At 41.9% G+C, this 17,928-nt stretch overlaps 1 protein-coding gene across 1 annotated transcript in view; it reads left to right on the top strand.

Moving 5' to 3' along the window:
* Positions 1-17,636, top strand: part of ADAMTS17 (ADAM metallopeptidase with thrombospondin type 1 motif 17) — a 189,212-nt gene extending 171,576 nt beyond the window's left edge. The window contains exons 21-22 of the mRNA XM_068410576.1: positions 14,106-14,283; positions 17,475-17,636. Of these exons, the coding sequence (XP_068266677.1) occupies positions 14,106-14,283; positions 17,475-17,626 (330 nt within the window). The 3' untranslated portion in view covers positions 17,627-17,636. The remainder of the gene's footprint in view (positions 1-14,105; positions 14,284-17,474) is intronic.
* Positions 17,637-17,928: the final 292 nt, after the last annotated feature.

Raw genomic sequence — 17,928 nt, 5'->3', positions numbered from 1 at the left:
TATATTGGTCACAGTAAATAGTGTTGTTGATGGATTTAGTGTCTGCATATGAGCAGAACAGGATCAGTGCAAAATCACTTGTTATTTGCAGTTCTTAACTCAGGATCAGGATCCTCCCTGTGCAGAAGGGCACAAAAGCTTATGTGCTGCATATACGGCCTGCTTCTGTCTGCAGAGAGCTTGTGCCAACTCTCTGCTTCCCAGGAATTTCACCCTGTGTGAGTTCAGCAGGATGTTCTTGGACTTCGATTTGGTTTATAATGAGCATTTAAAATTTCTAGACATATTGGTTAATTCTGACTGGACACTTAGATCACACAATTAGATTCTTATTCTCTGAGTAGAGGGGTAAACAAAAGGCACCACTGGATTGCTAGAGAAAGGTATGGGTAGATACAATTCTTTGATGAAAATGTAGTCCCAGAAACCCAGACAGCTGAACTGTTTGGTGTGGAATTCAATTCTTCACAAATCCTGAGCACAGTTTTTTCATCATGAGGATCCAGAAGCTTTAATGCAGGGCTCACACGTAGACGGAGAGTGTTTACAGCTATCAGCAACTCCTCTTCGGTGTCGTCCAGCTTAAAACAGTTCCTCCTTTAAGGAGAAACACAAAGTCTGTGGCAGTTAGATTATAGTGAACTCTTTAAAATTCATACTTCCAGGGTAAAATTCCATTGTAAAACATTTGTTGCCGGTGCTGTAAAAATCACTGAGAGCTCTTTGTGCTGACTAAGATGGAAACTTTTTTTATTAATACAAATTGATCTCAGAACAAGCAACAACTTTTTGCAATTAATGTATTGTGTATTTGTTACTTACTGTTAAGAATCATCAGGGAAGCAAGATTTAACTAACAGTAGTAATTACCACAGATTAAAATAAGGAGCTTTGATGATTCATGTGCAAATAGCTTGCATGGTGACTTGGCCTCCAATCCTTAATTTCCCAAACCAAGATCGTTTGAAGATACCAGGAAGTCATGTAAGAAAGAGGCAAAACCTCATTTAAAAAATCAAGTGCAGATACAACTTGTAAATAGAACAGGCTGTTTGGGTGGTAATGGCAGACTGTTATTTTTATATTATTAGTAATAGTATTTATAGAATACAGGGACTCTGTGCATGAGAAGACAGATCACTTCCCTAAGGAGCTCCCAGCCCTATGTAAGTTACTCACCTTGCGTCTGACAGTGATGGATGTGGTTATCCTACATAAGATCTTAGATCCTGTTGCATTCAGAAGGTGCAAGAGTGGGCAGCAGTAAAAGCTCCAAATCTATGCCAGGCAAGTTGTGGGTTTATGTTCTCAGACCCTGGATCCACTTCAGTGTAGAAGAGGTGAGGGCTGGAGGCTTGGCCATGCTGATCTTCATCCTGCACCTACCAGCCAAAACCTTGTCCACTGGCCTTAGTAACGGCTCTGCAGCCATTGTCTGTCCATGCTCTGAAGAAGAGGAATTTTGTTCCATTTTTTGTCAGGTTTATTTGCAGATGGTCCTTACTGCACATTATAGCTGTGGAAAGCATTTGGAGCTAATTGAGCAGATTTAGCAAGCAGTCTTGGCTGTGATATTTGTGTATTCCCAATGTATTTGCAGCATATTTCAAGTGTTGCATAAGGAACTAATATATCTAGTTCACTTTGCAAACACATAGGGCCAGGTCTGTAAAGTTATTTTAAAGGTCTTTGAAGCTACCTTTGTTAGTCCAGTGCTTGAGATTAACAGACTGTCTAATGTAATTCTAAAGACAGAGTATTGTTCTGTTACTAATAACACAAGTAACCTCCCTTACCACTGCTATTAAACTTCCAAATTCTCTGCACTAGTGCAACTTCTCTTTTAAACCCCTTATCTTAAAGGGATATAATTATTATTTTTAGCATTTAACACAAATGCAGCATTGTTATTATGAATTACATAACTGTTCCTGGCCAGAGAGTTTTTGAACCTAGGAGAAAGATAGATTGCACAGCGAGAGACCCACTGAAGGTGTTAACCTGAAATCATTTTTCTATTGTCGCCTGGATTCTTCAGAATTCAAATTCATTATATCATCCTTTTTTATACATGATGCAATATACAAATGGGACTCCAGGCCATCTCCCATTCAATCGTTTCTTCCAAAAGGAAATTCCACATCCAGTTTGCGTTCAGTTAAAGAAACAAACATCTCATACACTCTTTCGACTTCGAAATAGTTCCTCCTTGTTTGAAATCTGAGCTGTTAAATGTTCTAGCACTGGAAACATTTTTACATTTTTGTTGTAGTTGTGCTAGTCAAAAAGAACAAACAGGGGTTTCTCAGTTTCCCAACACTTGCCTCAGACTCCCAGGCTGCTGAAAATACGCCTCTTGATGCTTTAGCAAGACAGTGGTTCATTCTTTCATGATGAATTGTATTTTTCTGACAAACTTGATGTCAAGGATTACGTCCCTGTGAAGAATGCAGGCAGCTAGTGAACTGAGTGTGTCTTTATGTGCATGGCTCTGGGAGGGTTGGCAGGACGCACAGCCTGGGTCCGTACCATTTGCCTGCTCCAGGCTGCGCTCGAAGGGATGAGCTGTGGGACTCCAGCTGTGCCTTGGAGCCTGCCATGGCTCACACAGGCGAGAGCATGTGTCCCAAATGATGTGGGGGTGCACTGCTGGCCTGCTGCAGGGAGAGGCAGACTCGATGTATTGGCTAGCCATGGTGGTGACAAAGGTCAGTTGTGCTTGAAGGTGAGCAGCGCTGGGTACTGCTTTTTAGCTGCCCAAGGCTCCCCTTGTGTCCTCAGCTCTCTCCCCTTCTGCTCTAGTCATAAGGCAGCAGGGAAAGCACTCGAATGCAACTGTACAGGCCAAGGCTGTATTTCTTGAGTTCCTTTTCTCCAGCTGGCTTTTGAACTCTTCTAGGGTATAACTGAAGAGGCAAGATTATATAGCAGGAGCAATTCTCCACAAGATTTTTATGGATTTTTTTTCATTTCCAGTTTTACTAAATTGTTTCATTATTTTATATGCCTTGACGTACTCTATTTCTGTCCTGTGACTGAAGTATTGTATTTCGAGCCAATAGCACAGAATGGTTCAGGGTTCCCAGTTTCATTTTTTTTACTATTCTCCTTTTAACTGGTATTATATCAAGGAAGGTAGAATTACAAGCAAGATACACTAGCTCCATCGCTAGTGCTGACTTTCACAAGGGTGCATTTTCAGCTTTGTGCGTGGAAGTTTAAACATGCAACTTCTGTCCCTCAGGCAGCAATTTAGCTCATTAACCTATTACATTACACAGCCCAATGAAAAGATTTTTAGAAGAAGAAAGATACATAGAAGCCTTGTAATATATTGGCTTTGCCATATTTTTACTTTGCAGTTACAGTAGATGCTCTGTAAATACTAAGGCCTGTATTAATCTTGGGTAACCCAATGTAAATCCGAGGGAACTGTCTTCCATTCTTCCCTACAACCCACTGGCCACAAGCCAAGGATATCACTCAGCACAGTGGGTCAGATATCAGTCTCTCTTACATTAGTGTAAATCCAGATTAATTCAGCCACTTAAGTTAATGCTGGTGTATGCCAATGCCATGCAGATCAGCATCTGGCCTGCCGGACTGGGCAAGATCTTTGGGTCTTGTGTAGGAACCATCACAGATTCGTGCTCTCAGGTGAAAACAAATATATGACATGTCAAGCTGGGCTTCAACTAGGAGAGAAGGTGGAGGAGAATTCTTTTTTTACCACTTTACATCTCGTATAACCACCTGGCACAACTTTCACAGGATTCAGAAAGGTTGTACAGTCCAGAAACTGGGAAGCACTAGTAAGGATCAGCTAGGCAAAGTGTGATGTTAAACAATATTCTTGTTGCCAAATAGTTTCAGTAGTGATAAAGCATGTCTGAAAAATTACCTATAGCCACTTGCCCTCCCTGGACATCAAGAGTTGCCAATTTCTTTACAGTATTTTGCTCAGCCTATGAAATGCTGGCTATAGGTTCTCACCCCAGGAGAATATTAACAATAGGGAGGAAAAAAAATCTAATTTCCTATAAGAAAAATACTGGTTTTGTGCCAGACACTGAGGTGTTTCATACTGAAGATCAGCAGTCATTCATCACAATGGGTGGTAACAAGGATTTTGTAATTGCAAATTAATTGTTTTGGCAGGATTACCGTAGATTGTATTCTCTAAGAGATAAAACCCCTAGCCTTGCAGTACACCAAAAAACATGTTGGGTTTGTTTTTTTGTTTTGTTTTTGGTCTTTTTTTTTCGAAAAAATACTCTACAATCTTCCAGTGCCAGGAAGGCATGTTTTCCAAGTTCCAAATGTTTGGGAACATCAACAAAATCCTCTATATGCCTCACTTTTAATGATTAATTCACATTACATGATAAGAAGAGCAAATCAAGGACAGCTGTGGTTTGAGAGGTATATTCAAAGCTGTTGTAAATATAGAAGCAAACTGTCCTTTGTTCTAACATTCATTACAAACTCATGGCTTGACCTGCCATCTGTTTATGATAAACTATGGACAACTTGTTAATTCTTCTTAAAGGTCCTAACTAAGTTCATCATCTTCTACCTTGGAGAAATTAACTTTTCTTGTTGAATTGAGAGAAAACTCTGAAGGAGGGACGGTCGTTTAAAACTGCAGTCACACATCACAGCTGACAGACCCTTTCCTGCCGCTTACTCACTTTGGCTCAGCAAACAACTTCATGATTTATGGCTGCTCGTGTGCATTCAGCACTATAGCTGGAAACTGATGTTGGAAGATTGTCTGCAGGCCTCACTGATGCAAATCAGTTGTTCTCCAAAAGGTGATAGAGCTGGATTTGACAGGAGAGGACCCAACAAGCTTTAGTATTCAAACGCTCTGCTTCTCTGGTCCTAGGCATGACAAGAAGCCAGAGCATCAGAGAGTCCTAAACCTAGCTACTGCCCCTATGGACTGCTCTAAGTTGTACGGCTAGTTGTGGTTCCCCATGGTTTGTTCCTCTGGTGCATGATCACTGATGTGCAAACCACAGCCTTTCTTGCCAACAACTAATCTTAAATTACCCGTCACTACAGAGGATGAGAACAAATGGCCCAAAATTGGTTCTATCAGCCAGGGACACTCCTCAATTTGGGAAAGTTGTTGCCAGTATCCTAGGAAAAATTTCATGCAGCCCTTTAGAAAGGAGGATGGAAAGCCATTGTTCTGCATTTCTGAAGTAGAATGGTACACTTTTGAGATGTGATGAGCTAATACTATCACCTTTGGTTTAACCTCCATCAAGGAAATGCATGGAATAAATAGATTTTTGTGTGAGAGAAAGCTAGTGTTTGTTTTACAGAGCAGAAACCACTCCTCTGTTCTGCTGCAGTGAAATCAATTTTGTTTATAATACTACAGGCCAAATCACTGACCGACCAAAATCAATGGCCAACTCCCAGTGACTTCAGTGAGTTAAGGATTTCAGCATAAAATGAAGAATTCCAGCACATGGCTTGCAGTTTACATACGACAGAGCTCCAAGGCTATTGGTTATTTTTTTTGTCGTCTTCACTGTCAGTGCAGGGCATGCAGGAGTTTTCTCTGTTCCTTTTTTGATTTTATTCCACAAACTTAGGTAAAAGAGAAATGAACCATCCTGAACCTAGAATAAGGGTTCTGAGAAAAAGACCTGGATCATTGAAGTAAGAGCCACAGGAGGGGAGCCATCTCCATGTTCCTGCTGCTGTTTCACAAATATGTCACCTTGGGCTGCTTAAAGCCCAGCCCAAGGCCCTTCTACTGCCTTGTACTACCAAGTAGGACTGATCCCTCTGTTGTGGACAAACTTAGAAATACAGTTTTCAAACCTCCCCTGGAAATATCATTTTAGGAGAGAAAGGAAAGTCCATATGAGTTCAGCTCATATTAACTACAGACTGCTGTATGGTCATGGGTTCATCACTTGATTGAATTCACATCACTGAGTCCTAGCCTTCTGACAGGTAGGTGCCTCGTTTGAGATAGCTGTTAGGCTCTATTTACAGCCTTTCTAAGACAGGCAGCTCCAGATAGTAGTTTTATCTCCTTTATCTCTCTCTGCTGACTGCAAAGAGAACCTAAACAGAGCTAGTTCAGTAAGATGAATCCCACTCCTTTTGCTCTTTGATTCTCTGTCCTCACAACTGTGAAATGTCTTTAGCTGTGGTCAGAGGTGTCAATATTGTCTAATGGCACTAAAACAAGGCTGAACCTCTATCTAGGCTTGTGCTAACTGCCAGCCCCGGTTGATGCAGCTGTAGTTGGAAACCTGGGCATGGAAACTGGAGAGATGCTGCCTACAATGCAGGCTGTCCATGTCATTCCCCTGGGGACTGTAAGCTACAGAAACCAAGTCCTGCTCATGCCTTTGAGGCAATGACTGCTCCTTGTTTGCACAACAATTTGCACAGCTCATCTCTGCTGGAGTTTCTGGGAACATCCATAGTACAAATTATTTTGATGGTTCCTTAGTAAAGGAGAATGTGCTGCAAAAAACCATATTCATCAGGGTTTTGTTTGAAGTGGAGCACGTTCTGTCACAGTGTTATTTTCTCATGTTCCAATACAGCCTCCAGTGATCCTATTAATTGGAAGAATAACTTTACCTTTTTGATATTTTTTATTTAAAAGCCTAGATCATTAAGTGCATTTTTTTTTCATGGAGTATTAAAGCCTCCCACCAAGATCAGTGGATTGGAAATGGAATTCCATCATGACTATTTTACTCTTTTTTTTTTAATGTGAAAAAGAAGAAAGCATGAAAGACAAGCCTGTTCAAATATTGGCATTCATTTTCTCTGAGTTACTTGAGATGTTACGGTGTCTAGGATCATGTTTTTAAAAATGTGAACAGTAGCTAATTCACTGTTTAAAGTTTATACTACTCATCTGAAGAGGTTTTTGCCCCTTGAATCCTTATGGCATCCAATATGTATTACTAGCAGGGACTGCTATAATTTTGCAGTCTTTCCAATAGCCTTTTGAGATTGAGGCATTAAGGATTTTAAGATTAAGGCATTATTCCAGAACGTCTTTAAAAAGCAATTAGTATCAGCCTGCTGGTGATCCCTTGTTTGACTGCAAAGTGATGAAATGCAGTGTTAGTTCAGCATCATACATTTCAAAGCTGAGTAGCTCCCTGTCTCGAGAATGCTCAGGCAGGACTGAGATGACAAGGATGAGCAGGCTCTTGCTGAAGTTAAGTAATCCTAATGGAGTCCTTAGCTTAATTACTTTTTTTAATAAATTGCATTTAGGTAGCATTGATCAGTAACTGATGAATAACTAAAATATGTGTTCAGTGGAGATTCAGTTCCCAAGATATTCTTTCAGGCTAACATCTGTGACAGGAGGCAGTATCATTTCCTTGCAGGTTTTCAGGTGGAATAAGTGATGGAGTATTTCCACTTTGTACCTGCCACAGATCAAAACATTGCACACACGCTATAGGTGGCATGCTAGAGTATGGCACCCTGTAGGCAGTACTCATTTCACATCTCTGCTTGATCCTGTTCTTGAAATCCAGTTTGAAATCTTGTGAGAAATGAATTCTGCCTGATTGGTATAATGAATTAAATGACATTTCCTCATTAGCATCCACCTGGGCTGCATTGTACAAGCACTTAGGGGCACTGTCACTACCCAGAATATTCATGCATTCAGCTCTTAATCTCTGAACTCTCTGCACACAATGGAACTTTTCAGAATAGCAAAGTCAGGCTTAATTATACAGTGAGACATGCTGGATATACTGGTCAGGTCTTGTTCCTTAGGGTCATGCAGTTTGAAAGCACAGCTGTAGGCAGTTTGCAAAGATTGCTTCTCTCTTCTCCTTCTAAGATACTGTCATATCAGCCATGAGCATTTTCTGCTGTAATTTATTGTTTCTTCCCATATTGAGTCAGAAGGGTATACATTTTTTCTTGGCTAAATTAAACAAATCAGTCATTTCACAAAAGTTTCCAAATGAAAGATTGTTGTAAGCAAGACCAGATATGTCCTCTTTACAGATCTGGGGTTCAAAAAGAAGGAAAAAAAAAAAAAAAAAAAGAAAGAAAGAAAAGAAAAGAAGAAGGAAGCTTGAAAAACAGCTTACAGTTTGCTTTGGGCTAATTAGATCTTATCAGTGAAAAGACAGAGATTTCTTTCTTTAGCATGATGCCATGGTGAAAGTTGACCTGGTGTTTATGAAAGCATATTGCGTGCTGCTTTTCAGCTAGAACTATAGAGTTTAAATTAGTGATACTCATAAAAAGCCTGATGTTAAGGTGTACGGAGCACTGACTTTCAGAGCACACACATGTCTATTATTAAGGTCTCAGGAATGGAGCAATTACAGGACATTGGTCATTCATCTCAGATGCTGCGTTAGAATGTTATTAATAGGAACTTGTCTTGCTTGCTTTCTGACTTTCATTGAGGCAAGAAATAAGACCCCTGGGGGGAAAAACACTCTACCCTATCCTAACGCCTTGAAATACTTGAACTCTGAAGTCAGTAAAGCATGACTCTATCGCTGAATATTGGAGCTTTAGCCATAGTGTTATCCTTGGCTTCAGCAACTTTCAGCAAATTGGGGACAAACCAGTATCTTTAAACATCAGATGACTGCAGATGATGAATAAAGAAAAAAAAAGTCTTGCCTTCAGCTTAGTTGTGATAGCCACCTTGAACTGTATCTCCAACAGATCAGCCTTCGTGTTCAGGATTGGCTAAAGGGACGCTATGACCTTTTGCGGGAAAAAGCAAGTCTCTTACAAAAGAGACTAACAAACGTCTCTTAGAAGTTAGAAAAGAGGCATTTTTAAACGTGACGCGCAGTCTGAATGCATCATTGCCTCACCAGCAGCCCTCAGCTACGGCATAAGCAATGCTTCATTATCCCGTTCAGTCCTGAACAGATCACAGGCTGTCCTCTGTAGTGGTAAATCTGTTCCTTTTTCTGTCCCCATTAAGCCTCAACACTGGGATTCTTTGGACTGGTCTCTCTTACACGTTCCTCCAGCTGCCCAACAGCAGCCCTGCCCCGGCTTCAGTCATTCCCATTCCTCTCTCTTTGTCTGGCTATCTTGTGTAGATCAGAAGTTGACAGTGTCCCTGACAGATCTCAGCACTTACTGTAAATTCATTCTATTTTAATACCTAATATTCTCCTGAGGCATTTGCTTTCAAAGCAATTAGACATCTGTCAGCACCTTTGGTAGATTTCAAGCTTTCACATCAGTATCCTAAGGTGGAAATAGCATTCCAGCTGAAAAATCATAGCTTGGTCTTAAGGTTGGAGTTTTTCAGTGAGTAAATCTTCTTTAAGCTGATGAATGCAGCTGCTGCCCTGACAATTTGTGAGTTTATTTCCTTCTGGATATCCCCACTGGCTTGCATGTTACTGCCAAAGAATGTGAATGAAGGCATTTTTGTATTCCTTTTGCCTTCTCACGCAGTGTTTGAACTGGGAGTTATAAGGGCTCTCATTAGGTTCACTTTTGTAACTGTTTATTAACCCCTGCCTTTTTACAGTGCTGAACAATCCTTTGATCTTTGCACGTGGGTGGATTTCCAGTTTACAATGGCTATATTGTCAGTGCAGTGCATTATGGTTAAACTACATGAATTTTGCGTATGCATTTTTCTGATAGTGATATCACTGGCAATGCCTGGTAGAAGGGAAAAACCACTTCTTTCTTTGACACCAGCATCTCTGTTCAACCACTTGTCTGAATCTCCAGCTTCCCAGAGTAGGCAAGTTGCTTGTGGGTTTTCTCTCACTACTTGTGTAGCAGCTCAGGTGGTGGACAGAGATCCACGCAGCTCCAAACCAGGTTCCAAAACTGGTCCTCCACATTCCCAGATCGCTTTACTCCATCATGGCATCAAAACACATACGTATCTGAGAGTTATTTACACCAATGCTCATGAAGGCTTTTCCCGTTTTCAGAGTACGTTTGTTAATAGCAGTGTAAGAACTCAATATTTGCCCAAAAAATCCATTGTCCATGAACAGGATTTTAAATACAATCAGTGCAGCTCCAGTGTGCAGCACTGGAGCCTCCCAGCGTTCTGCCCAGTGGAACTGTACTAGCTCCACAAAAGTTGGATCAGGTGCTGGGCTGTGAGGGTACTTTTGCCCCTGCAGCCCAGACCACACTCTGCCACAAACAATACTGTCTTCGTTTTGCCCACACCCGGGGCTAAACAATAGCAGTTTTTCCTCTCACCCAATGTCCCTTCCCCAAATGAGGAAGGGAATTGGGAAAAGGAGAGGGAGACTTGTAGGATGAAGTTAACCAGATTTAACGAAATGAAGAAATCAATATAAATGACAACACAAAACAGACAACTGTATACTTATCCACAGATCACTAGCCAGTTGCTCTAGCAATCACAATGAGGGAGAAGAGGCAAGGAGAGCAGAAAGAGCCCCACCTTTTCCTAGCAAACCCTCTCTTTTATAGTGAGCTTGATGTCAGTGATATAGAATACACCTGTGGGCCAGCCAGGGTCAGCTGCCCTGGATTTAACTGCTGATGGCCCTGATCACCATGGCTGGCCACAGACTGAAACCAAATCCCCATGAAACCAGGACAGATACGCTCTCTCTGGCAGCTGTTGGCTGCCTGGAAGTTCCTGTGTTTGCAAGAAGACCACAGCACCTTTCCTTACTTGAACTGCTCATAACCTGTGTCCAAGTCTGAGGGTCTTGTATCAGAGGGCACAGAATGTATCTAGCCCTGAAAATTGTTCTGTGGATATGCTTACTTGCTCCATAAATATTTGGGAACAGAGAGACTGTAGCAATGCATTTAGCTGTCCAGAGTAGGAGGGAAGGTATTTATGGGAATTTGCTGTTCAGTTGGAGTTTGATTTTTACGCCTCTTTTAATGATGTCCTCTTTTCATAGTGCAGCATGGGTAACAATTCCCCCTTTGTATGTATTTTGTATCTATTCCTATTTCCTATTGAAATTCCTAGGAAAGAGAGTATCCAAGTATAGAGTTGAAAATTTCATCTTAAAATAAGCCAGATGTCCAACCTTCCTTTAGCTGCCAAGCCCAAAAGAGTTCAAGAAAGATGTTAAAATCTGTCTTCCTGGCTGTGAAAAACTAATTGCATAGCATAGGTGATGATCCCAGTCTCCCAGGAGAAGGAATAAAACTGCTTCGGGCAAAAAACTCTGCTGTTATTTGTCTAAGGATTGGAGTTGGCAGTGTCTGTGGAAAGTTTCATTGCTTGCCCTCCTTGCTGGTTAACAAACGCAGAGACAGGAACACAGACAAAGGTAGGTGAGGGTTTGTACATTGGTATCTGAAAAGCTTATTCACCTTATGAGAAAAATGCTTTTTTCTTGCTTTCCTTCTTTCTTTTTTGTTCCCCCCTCAGTTAAGAGTGTTCGTAAGCACAGGGAATGCCTAAAAGCCAGAGGCAGAGGTTTCAAACTCGCTATGTTACAGTCATGTGAAGGAACCCCATGTTCTGGATGGGTTATTTTATGCCTGTGTGGTAACAGCTATTCTGTCTGTAAAGTGGATGTACAATTCACTCCCCTTGCAAAGAGTTTTGTGAGGATTAAGATCAGTAAAGCACTCTGAAGACTAAAAGTGCCACTGAAATCCTGAGGATTAGAGGTTGTATATGACTAGTGAAGCGGAAGAGCCTAATAGTTGCATTTATCAGGATAAAAATTGTTAACTTTAAATCCAAATGTAATGGCCATGCCTGACTGGCTTCCAGACTGGTAGAAGTCACTGCGGACACACAGTGCTGGGGAAGAGCAGAGGGACACCCAAGACTAACGAAATGCCTAGATCTCACTGCAGAAGCTCAAGTTATGAAGGGAGTTTAAATAAAGGTCTTTAACGATTGCTTTTTGGAATAGCTCGCTGTAGGGCATACAAGGGAAGGGCTCATTCAGCCTAGTCCTAAATGCCATAACCATTGGTGAGGTATTAATAGACAAGTGATTAATTTTGATGTAAATTCAACATGTGAAAATCTAAGTGCAAAAAAATCTGTTGTAAACTAGTGTGTTGACCTTAAATTGAAACAAGAAGAATGTAAAGGAAAAAACACAATTATTTATTTAAAAAAAAAAAAAAAAAAAAAAGAAGTTCTAAAATACGTGTAAAATTTTAATATAGCACAACTGCTATCTTCAGAATACAATAATCAGGTCCTGGAGGGGGCTGCATAGCTGGAAACACAGAGGTAAGCTGCACAACAGGATGTCTCGATGGCAAAGTCCAGAAGGGATCTGAGCCAGAGATTGTTCCAAATAGAGAAATTCAGTCCTAGAGAAGGGCACTGGGAGGAAGAGTAGGAATAAAGAGCAGGTGGAATATAGGGGGGAAATGAAGAGAAAAGCAAATACAAATTTGGTGAGTACACCAAATACAAGAAACCTGTTTAATAAACAGTCATTAATGTGAGTGACTAAAGAAGAAAATTAGATAAAGAGGCTATGTTATTTTTGACAACAGACTTCGCTAATCCTACAACTCCCCCTACCCAGAAATAAATTGTTCGCATCCTGTAAAGGTATTTCTGCACTGGGCTGTCTGAAGCAGAACTCCATCAGCTCTGTTTTACATGGTCCTGTTAATCTGAGGCCGTTTTTTATCAGGCCTTTCCGTGACCCACACAGGAAGGAAAAGTTCCCTGTGCTGCAGCCCAGAACAAAGCTATACTTCTTGTACCAGATGGTCTTTGAGAAGCAGCAGGGGTTTCTTATGATACTTCCAGAACAAAATGCCCATAGCTTTGCTGTGTTTTCCCCCATAGATGGGAGAGATGGAGGCCTATGTATATCCACATGTTCTTTTGCCCCTGGGTCCTACTCTTAAAAGCATCAACACTCGTACACATCCTTTGTACTCGCACTTCAGTCCAACCTTGGTGGTGCTCATCCTTTGAGCTTCTTCAATGTTTGGCATGACATTTGTAAGACATACCACTCTGATGCAATAGTGTTTTAGAAGGAGAGAGCTCCACTGCCCTGACTTTGTTCAGAGACAGCAGAGGACAGAAAACATGATCTTTTTGACACCATCCTAATTATATCTCCTGAGTTTTCCCCTACCTCCTCCTCTCCCCCATCGTTTGCTTGTGTGTGGCTTTAGCAGAAATAGGAATCTTACCAGAGTCCTGCAACCCATTGTTACTTTATTTTAAATACAAGGTTCTTTTATTAACTCCAGCTGGTGCACCTCACTGTGCTCACTGTGTTTGCTTTATTAAAATTGAGCAACGTGCAAGTAGGACATTGTAAATCACAAGTGACTGGGCCAGAGGAAGAGAGAGGAGGTAGGGACTCCAATTGTATGACAACAAAGAGAGCATATAAACAGGCTGGGCCTCCTGGCTAATAGAAGCCAAAACTTATCGAGTACAATTTGCAATTGCTCCCAGGAGGACAGACAAGTGCCAGACAGTTAGCAGGGGTAGATGAGAGGGAATACTCGAATACCTGTGTTCTCCTGTATACTGGAACCAGAGCTTCTCTAGACGTCTGGGCATGCAGTAGGAGCTGCCTGCCTCTACTGTAATCCTTGATTTTATCTTGTATCAGTGCCTGGCAGTGGTCTTCTTGTCTGTGGAGGAAGCCTTGTTAGACCATCCAAGTCCTGGAGAAGGCTTTTAAACTGAGACATCCAGTACCACTGGGTCCCTCATGGAGAGGGAGGTGAAAGCTGCTTGTCCATAATTAAGCCGTATACGTTTTCTAGCTTTGCCTCTTTGTGGCTGGTGGAGGGAATTGCATCTCTGCCTGCTTTTGAACCTCATGGGCATCCACAGGGACAGTCAGTGTAGATGGACTCAGAGCAAATCCAGACAGAAAGACAACAGCTTCCTTCCCTGTGCCAGGACAGTTCCTCTGCTCACACCACTCACTGAAGCTGCAAAATCGTCATGGCCAATGCAACAGCTGTATGAAGGGTTGGCTCACACGATGGCCCTGTTGTTGAGTCCTCAGCACCACAGTGAGCTGCCGGACTGCTGCATACTTCAGCTCTGGCAGTGATTTTCCTGGTGTGTGTGTGTCTGTGTGATCTGGAAGCTACTCTGCTTGGACCATGTCTCAGTGCCTTCTCTCCTCCAGTGCTCCTCAACCTGTGGGAAAGGCCTCCAGTCACGCGTGGTCCAGTGTATGCACAAAGTCACCGGACGCCATGGCAGTGAGTGCCCTGTCCTGTCCAAACCAGCAGCCTACAGGCAGTGCCACCAAGAGGTCTGCAATGAGAAGATAAATGTCAACACAATTACCTCGCCCAGACTTGGTGAGTGAGGGGTGTTGGGGGAAAGATGCTTCCTGCGAAGGACCAGACAAAGCCCAGGGTCCCAGTGTGACCAGTGTGATAAAAGTGGGGCTTCAGAGGATTGCCCAGGGCCAGAAATTAGGAGAGAGCCCCCCCAGTCACGCTCTAGACTAAAGGTCTAGTGTGGATAGGTCCTCTCTTATCCATCGATCCCTGCCTCAGACTTTGCCCAAGCTGGAGCGCTCAGCAGTGATTAGACCTGAGAGACCAACAGGAGCACACAAATGGTGAGTGATTGACTGACTGATCACAGGGGTGAGGGAGCTGACAGGCGTATCTTTCTCCATCACAAACACCTTCACACCCTGCTTTTGCTGCTGTGAGTGTGAAGTATGATAATTTATTCATCCATGCCCCAAGAAAAGTACATGACCTTGACAGATAGAGCATCGGTTTGTTTTTTTTTCCTTTTCATTCGCTGCCTCAAGAATGTGGTTTGATGAATCAATTTGCCCAGGGAGGCAAGAGAGCATCCGGCCTCTTCCTGTGAACCCTTTGATTTTCTGTCACTGTCCTTCTCCTCACCCTCCCTGCATCCCCTCTATACCTGGCTGAGATGAGAATATGGTGATAAGCCATCTGTTTCCCGAAACACCTTAACACTCTATTTAAGAAATGGCTTTAGTTAAGCATTGTGGGAATCCATGATTTTCCACATATATTTGCTCAGTTTACAAGGGGATAAAAATATATTTTTCCAAACTTCAGCCCTGTGTGTTCAGCCACAGCTCCAAGAACCAAGCTGGTTTCTTTACATTTCACACATCATCACCAGTAAGATGAAGCTAAAGTAAGCCATCAGCTACACTGACACAGCCTCATCGGTGCCTCCCATTACTGTTCAGTACAAGAGGCTGGGTTGTAAACAATGCTGCTGAGAGCTTACCAGAAAGAACAGCCTCCACCCTCTCCGCAGAGCTACTTTTGTAGGCTCAGAAGCCTCTAATACACATGAAAAGGCAAAGCTGCTACGTAATAGAGAACCATTTTCCAATAGCACTGACCAGTATCAAGTAACACTTAAACTAGGACTGGACTTGAAGCTTCTGAACTTAAATGTGTTTCCCAAAAGTTTAAGATGATTAAAGGAACATGGGAAATTTTATTCTTGCAAATGCAGTCATACTGAGGAGCTTCTAACCTCTTTTGTTCAAGAACATATGAGAGTACTTCCCAGATATTTTAGTACTAAGAGCATAGTAAAAGGAAAACATTTCATTTGAGAAGTAAGCCCTTGATACACTGATGAGACAAGAAATCCATCCTAATTCACGTTTTAGGACAAAGCAATAAAAAGGTCACGTGTTTAGAAGACTGAGGAGGCTCAAGTCCCTGCTGAAAGTAATCTGCAAGTAATTTGTGATGCTTTTGTTTCTAAACAGGGCTTGGAATCACCAGGGCCAGAAACAATGATATTTGATATTAGCAGAAAGATATATCATTGAGTGTTTTGCCTCTTCCTGCTTATAAACAATTTTCATTTGATTATCTTTAAACAAAATTTTCTGATTTCTGCAATGGAAAACAAAAAAAATTATACAGAAAAAAATTCCAGTAGTCTACAAAACCCATGCTGCCTTGTCCCCACTACAGAATGTTTTTCATCGTGGGTAGCATTTTCAGAAGTATCTAAGTGTGGACTTCACCTCACCTGACTTTTACATCTGTGTCCAATGTCCCTCAGTGAAGACACATTCAGAGGGGGTTTATTCTGTCCCTCAAGCACCTGACCCATGTCGCTTCCTCGACATGCTTCCTGTCTTACTTCACAACCTATGAGGGACCTTGGACCTCTAAAATATTAGAGTCCTAGCCTTGATTGTGACTCGGTGTCTTTCTATTATATAAAGTCTCTCATCTCAGATTCATAAGGTCTATCTCAGATGTTCTTGCAAGATGTGTAATTTATTCAGCTACATCACGTTTTCTGTGCCTGGTTGGAACCATAGCTAGTGGGGAGTGCTGCAGATCTCACCCCCTCAAAACGCCCCTTCACTGCCGGCAGACTCAGAAATACCTCTGCCCTCCCCCTGTTTACGGTGGTCACTTCCATGCAATTTTTTTTCTTGCAGTAAGGTTTTTTTAAATTGGCTTCATGTTCCTTTTTTTCTGGGACAGTGCGATTTCATTTCATCAGATTCTATCAAACTTTTGCTTTTTGTCCAATGGAATGAAGCTTCAGTGATAAACATTCCTACCAGTTTTGCTGTTATTGATTTCTGGTGCGTGGCACTGAGACTCACAGCTAAATACAGGATAAGGGCCTTGCCTGATTACATCCAGCAGAGATGCGGAACAAGGGACTCAAGATGCTGCTGGGTCAGCACCTTTTGATGTTCTTTATTAAGACCATTTTTTCGCAACCTCAGAGGCCACAATATTAATTTTGAAGATTTTCCAATGATCACAGCATTTATAAGAATACTACATAAAATTTATAAATCACATACCATAAAAAGCACTCACTATATGTGTGCATTTTTATCAAGTGTACAGTTTAGCTACCATTACTTTTTTGTAAAAGCACATGTGACCCTTTAATGATATTGTCAACAGATTCAGAAACAGGGTCTTCACGCTGCTTTCCCCCCTGCACAAATCTTTGTCAGTCTGAGGGAGTTTCTGCCATCCATTCCCCCCTCTCAATAGCTAATTGTTGTCCTACTGTTTTTACTACACTAAGAAGTATTATTTTTACTTCCTATTAATTTATCTTTACATCCATCAAATCGGGTTTGATTTTGCTCCTCTGTAAAAATCTTTTCCCCCGAGAGGACGATGGCCACTCCTGAAAGCGTGCCTTAGCAAAGCACTCTCCCTGGGAGCATGCAGCTTCCCACTGACCTCTGTGCAGCATTCGTGGGCTTAAATCTAGGCCGATGCTTTAGACGTTTTGTTCATCTAGGCCTATTTGTCACTGAGACAAAACAGGTACAACATGAGGAGGCTTGTGTTCCCCAGTCCTGTCCAGCTGCACCCTTGCAGTAAGCGCTTCCACGAGCCTGATATTTCAGTAGAAAGAACATCACCTGATCTCCAGTGCTGACAGTGAGACGAGCCCTCTCTTCCCTCATATGCAGTGATTTTGATCACACCTGCAATGCTGTTCTCTGGCTAATCTGCTAGTTTCTCCTTTCTTTTCTTGCCCAAAGCTGCTCTCACGTACAAGTGCACAGGCGACCAGTGGACAGTGTACTGCAGGGTGATCCGGGAGAAGAATCTGTGCCAAGACATGCGGTGGTATCAGCGCTGTTGCCAGACTTGCAGAGACTTTTATGCAAACAAGATGCAGCAGAAGAGTTAATGAACCTGTGCTACTTCTTAGAGTATTACAGCTATTTGTATGTAAATCACGGACTAGTAGGTCTGAGTACTGGAACTTCATGAGTTGCTACAATGTGGTGGATTCCAAAGCATACTTAATAAGACTTGAAACTAATTCTACAGACTGGATACCAAAGTAATCCACTCGTCCACCTTAAAAAAAACAAACAGAAAGAGTCATCTCAAGGAGCCAATCATTTGCTCGTATTTTGACATCCTTACATTTTTCATTAATGCTTTTTACTTTAATATATTAAATCACCAGCCACTGGATGGCTTGCT

This window comes from Nyctibius grandis, chromosome 11 (assembly GCF_013368605.1).
Source record: "Nyctibius grandis isolate bNycGra1 chromosome 11, bNycGra1.pri, whole genome shotgun sequence".
Taxonomy (NCBI): domain Eukaryota; kingdom Metazoa; phylum Chordata; class Aves; order Nyctibiiformes; family Nyctibiidae; genus Nyctibius; species Nyctibius grandis.
The sequence above is the reverse complement of the archived record's forward strand: the minus strand, read 5'-3'. Positions and strand labels throughout refer to the sequence as shown.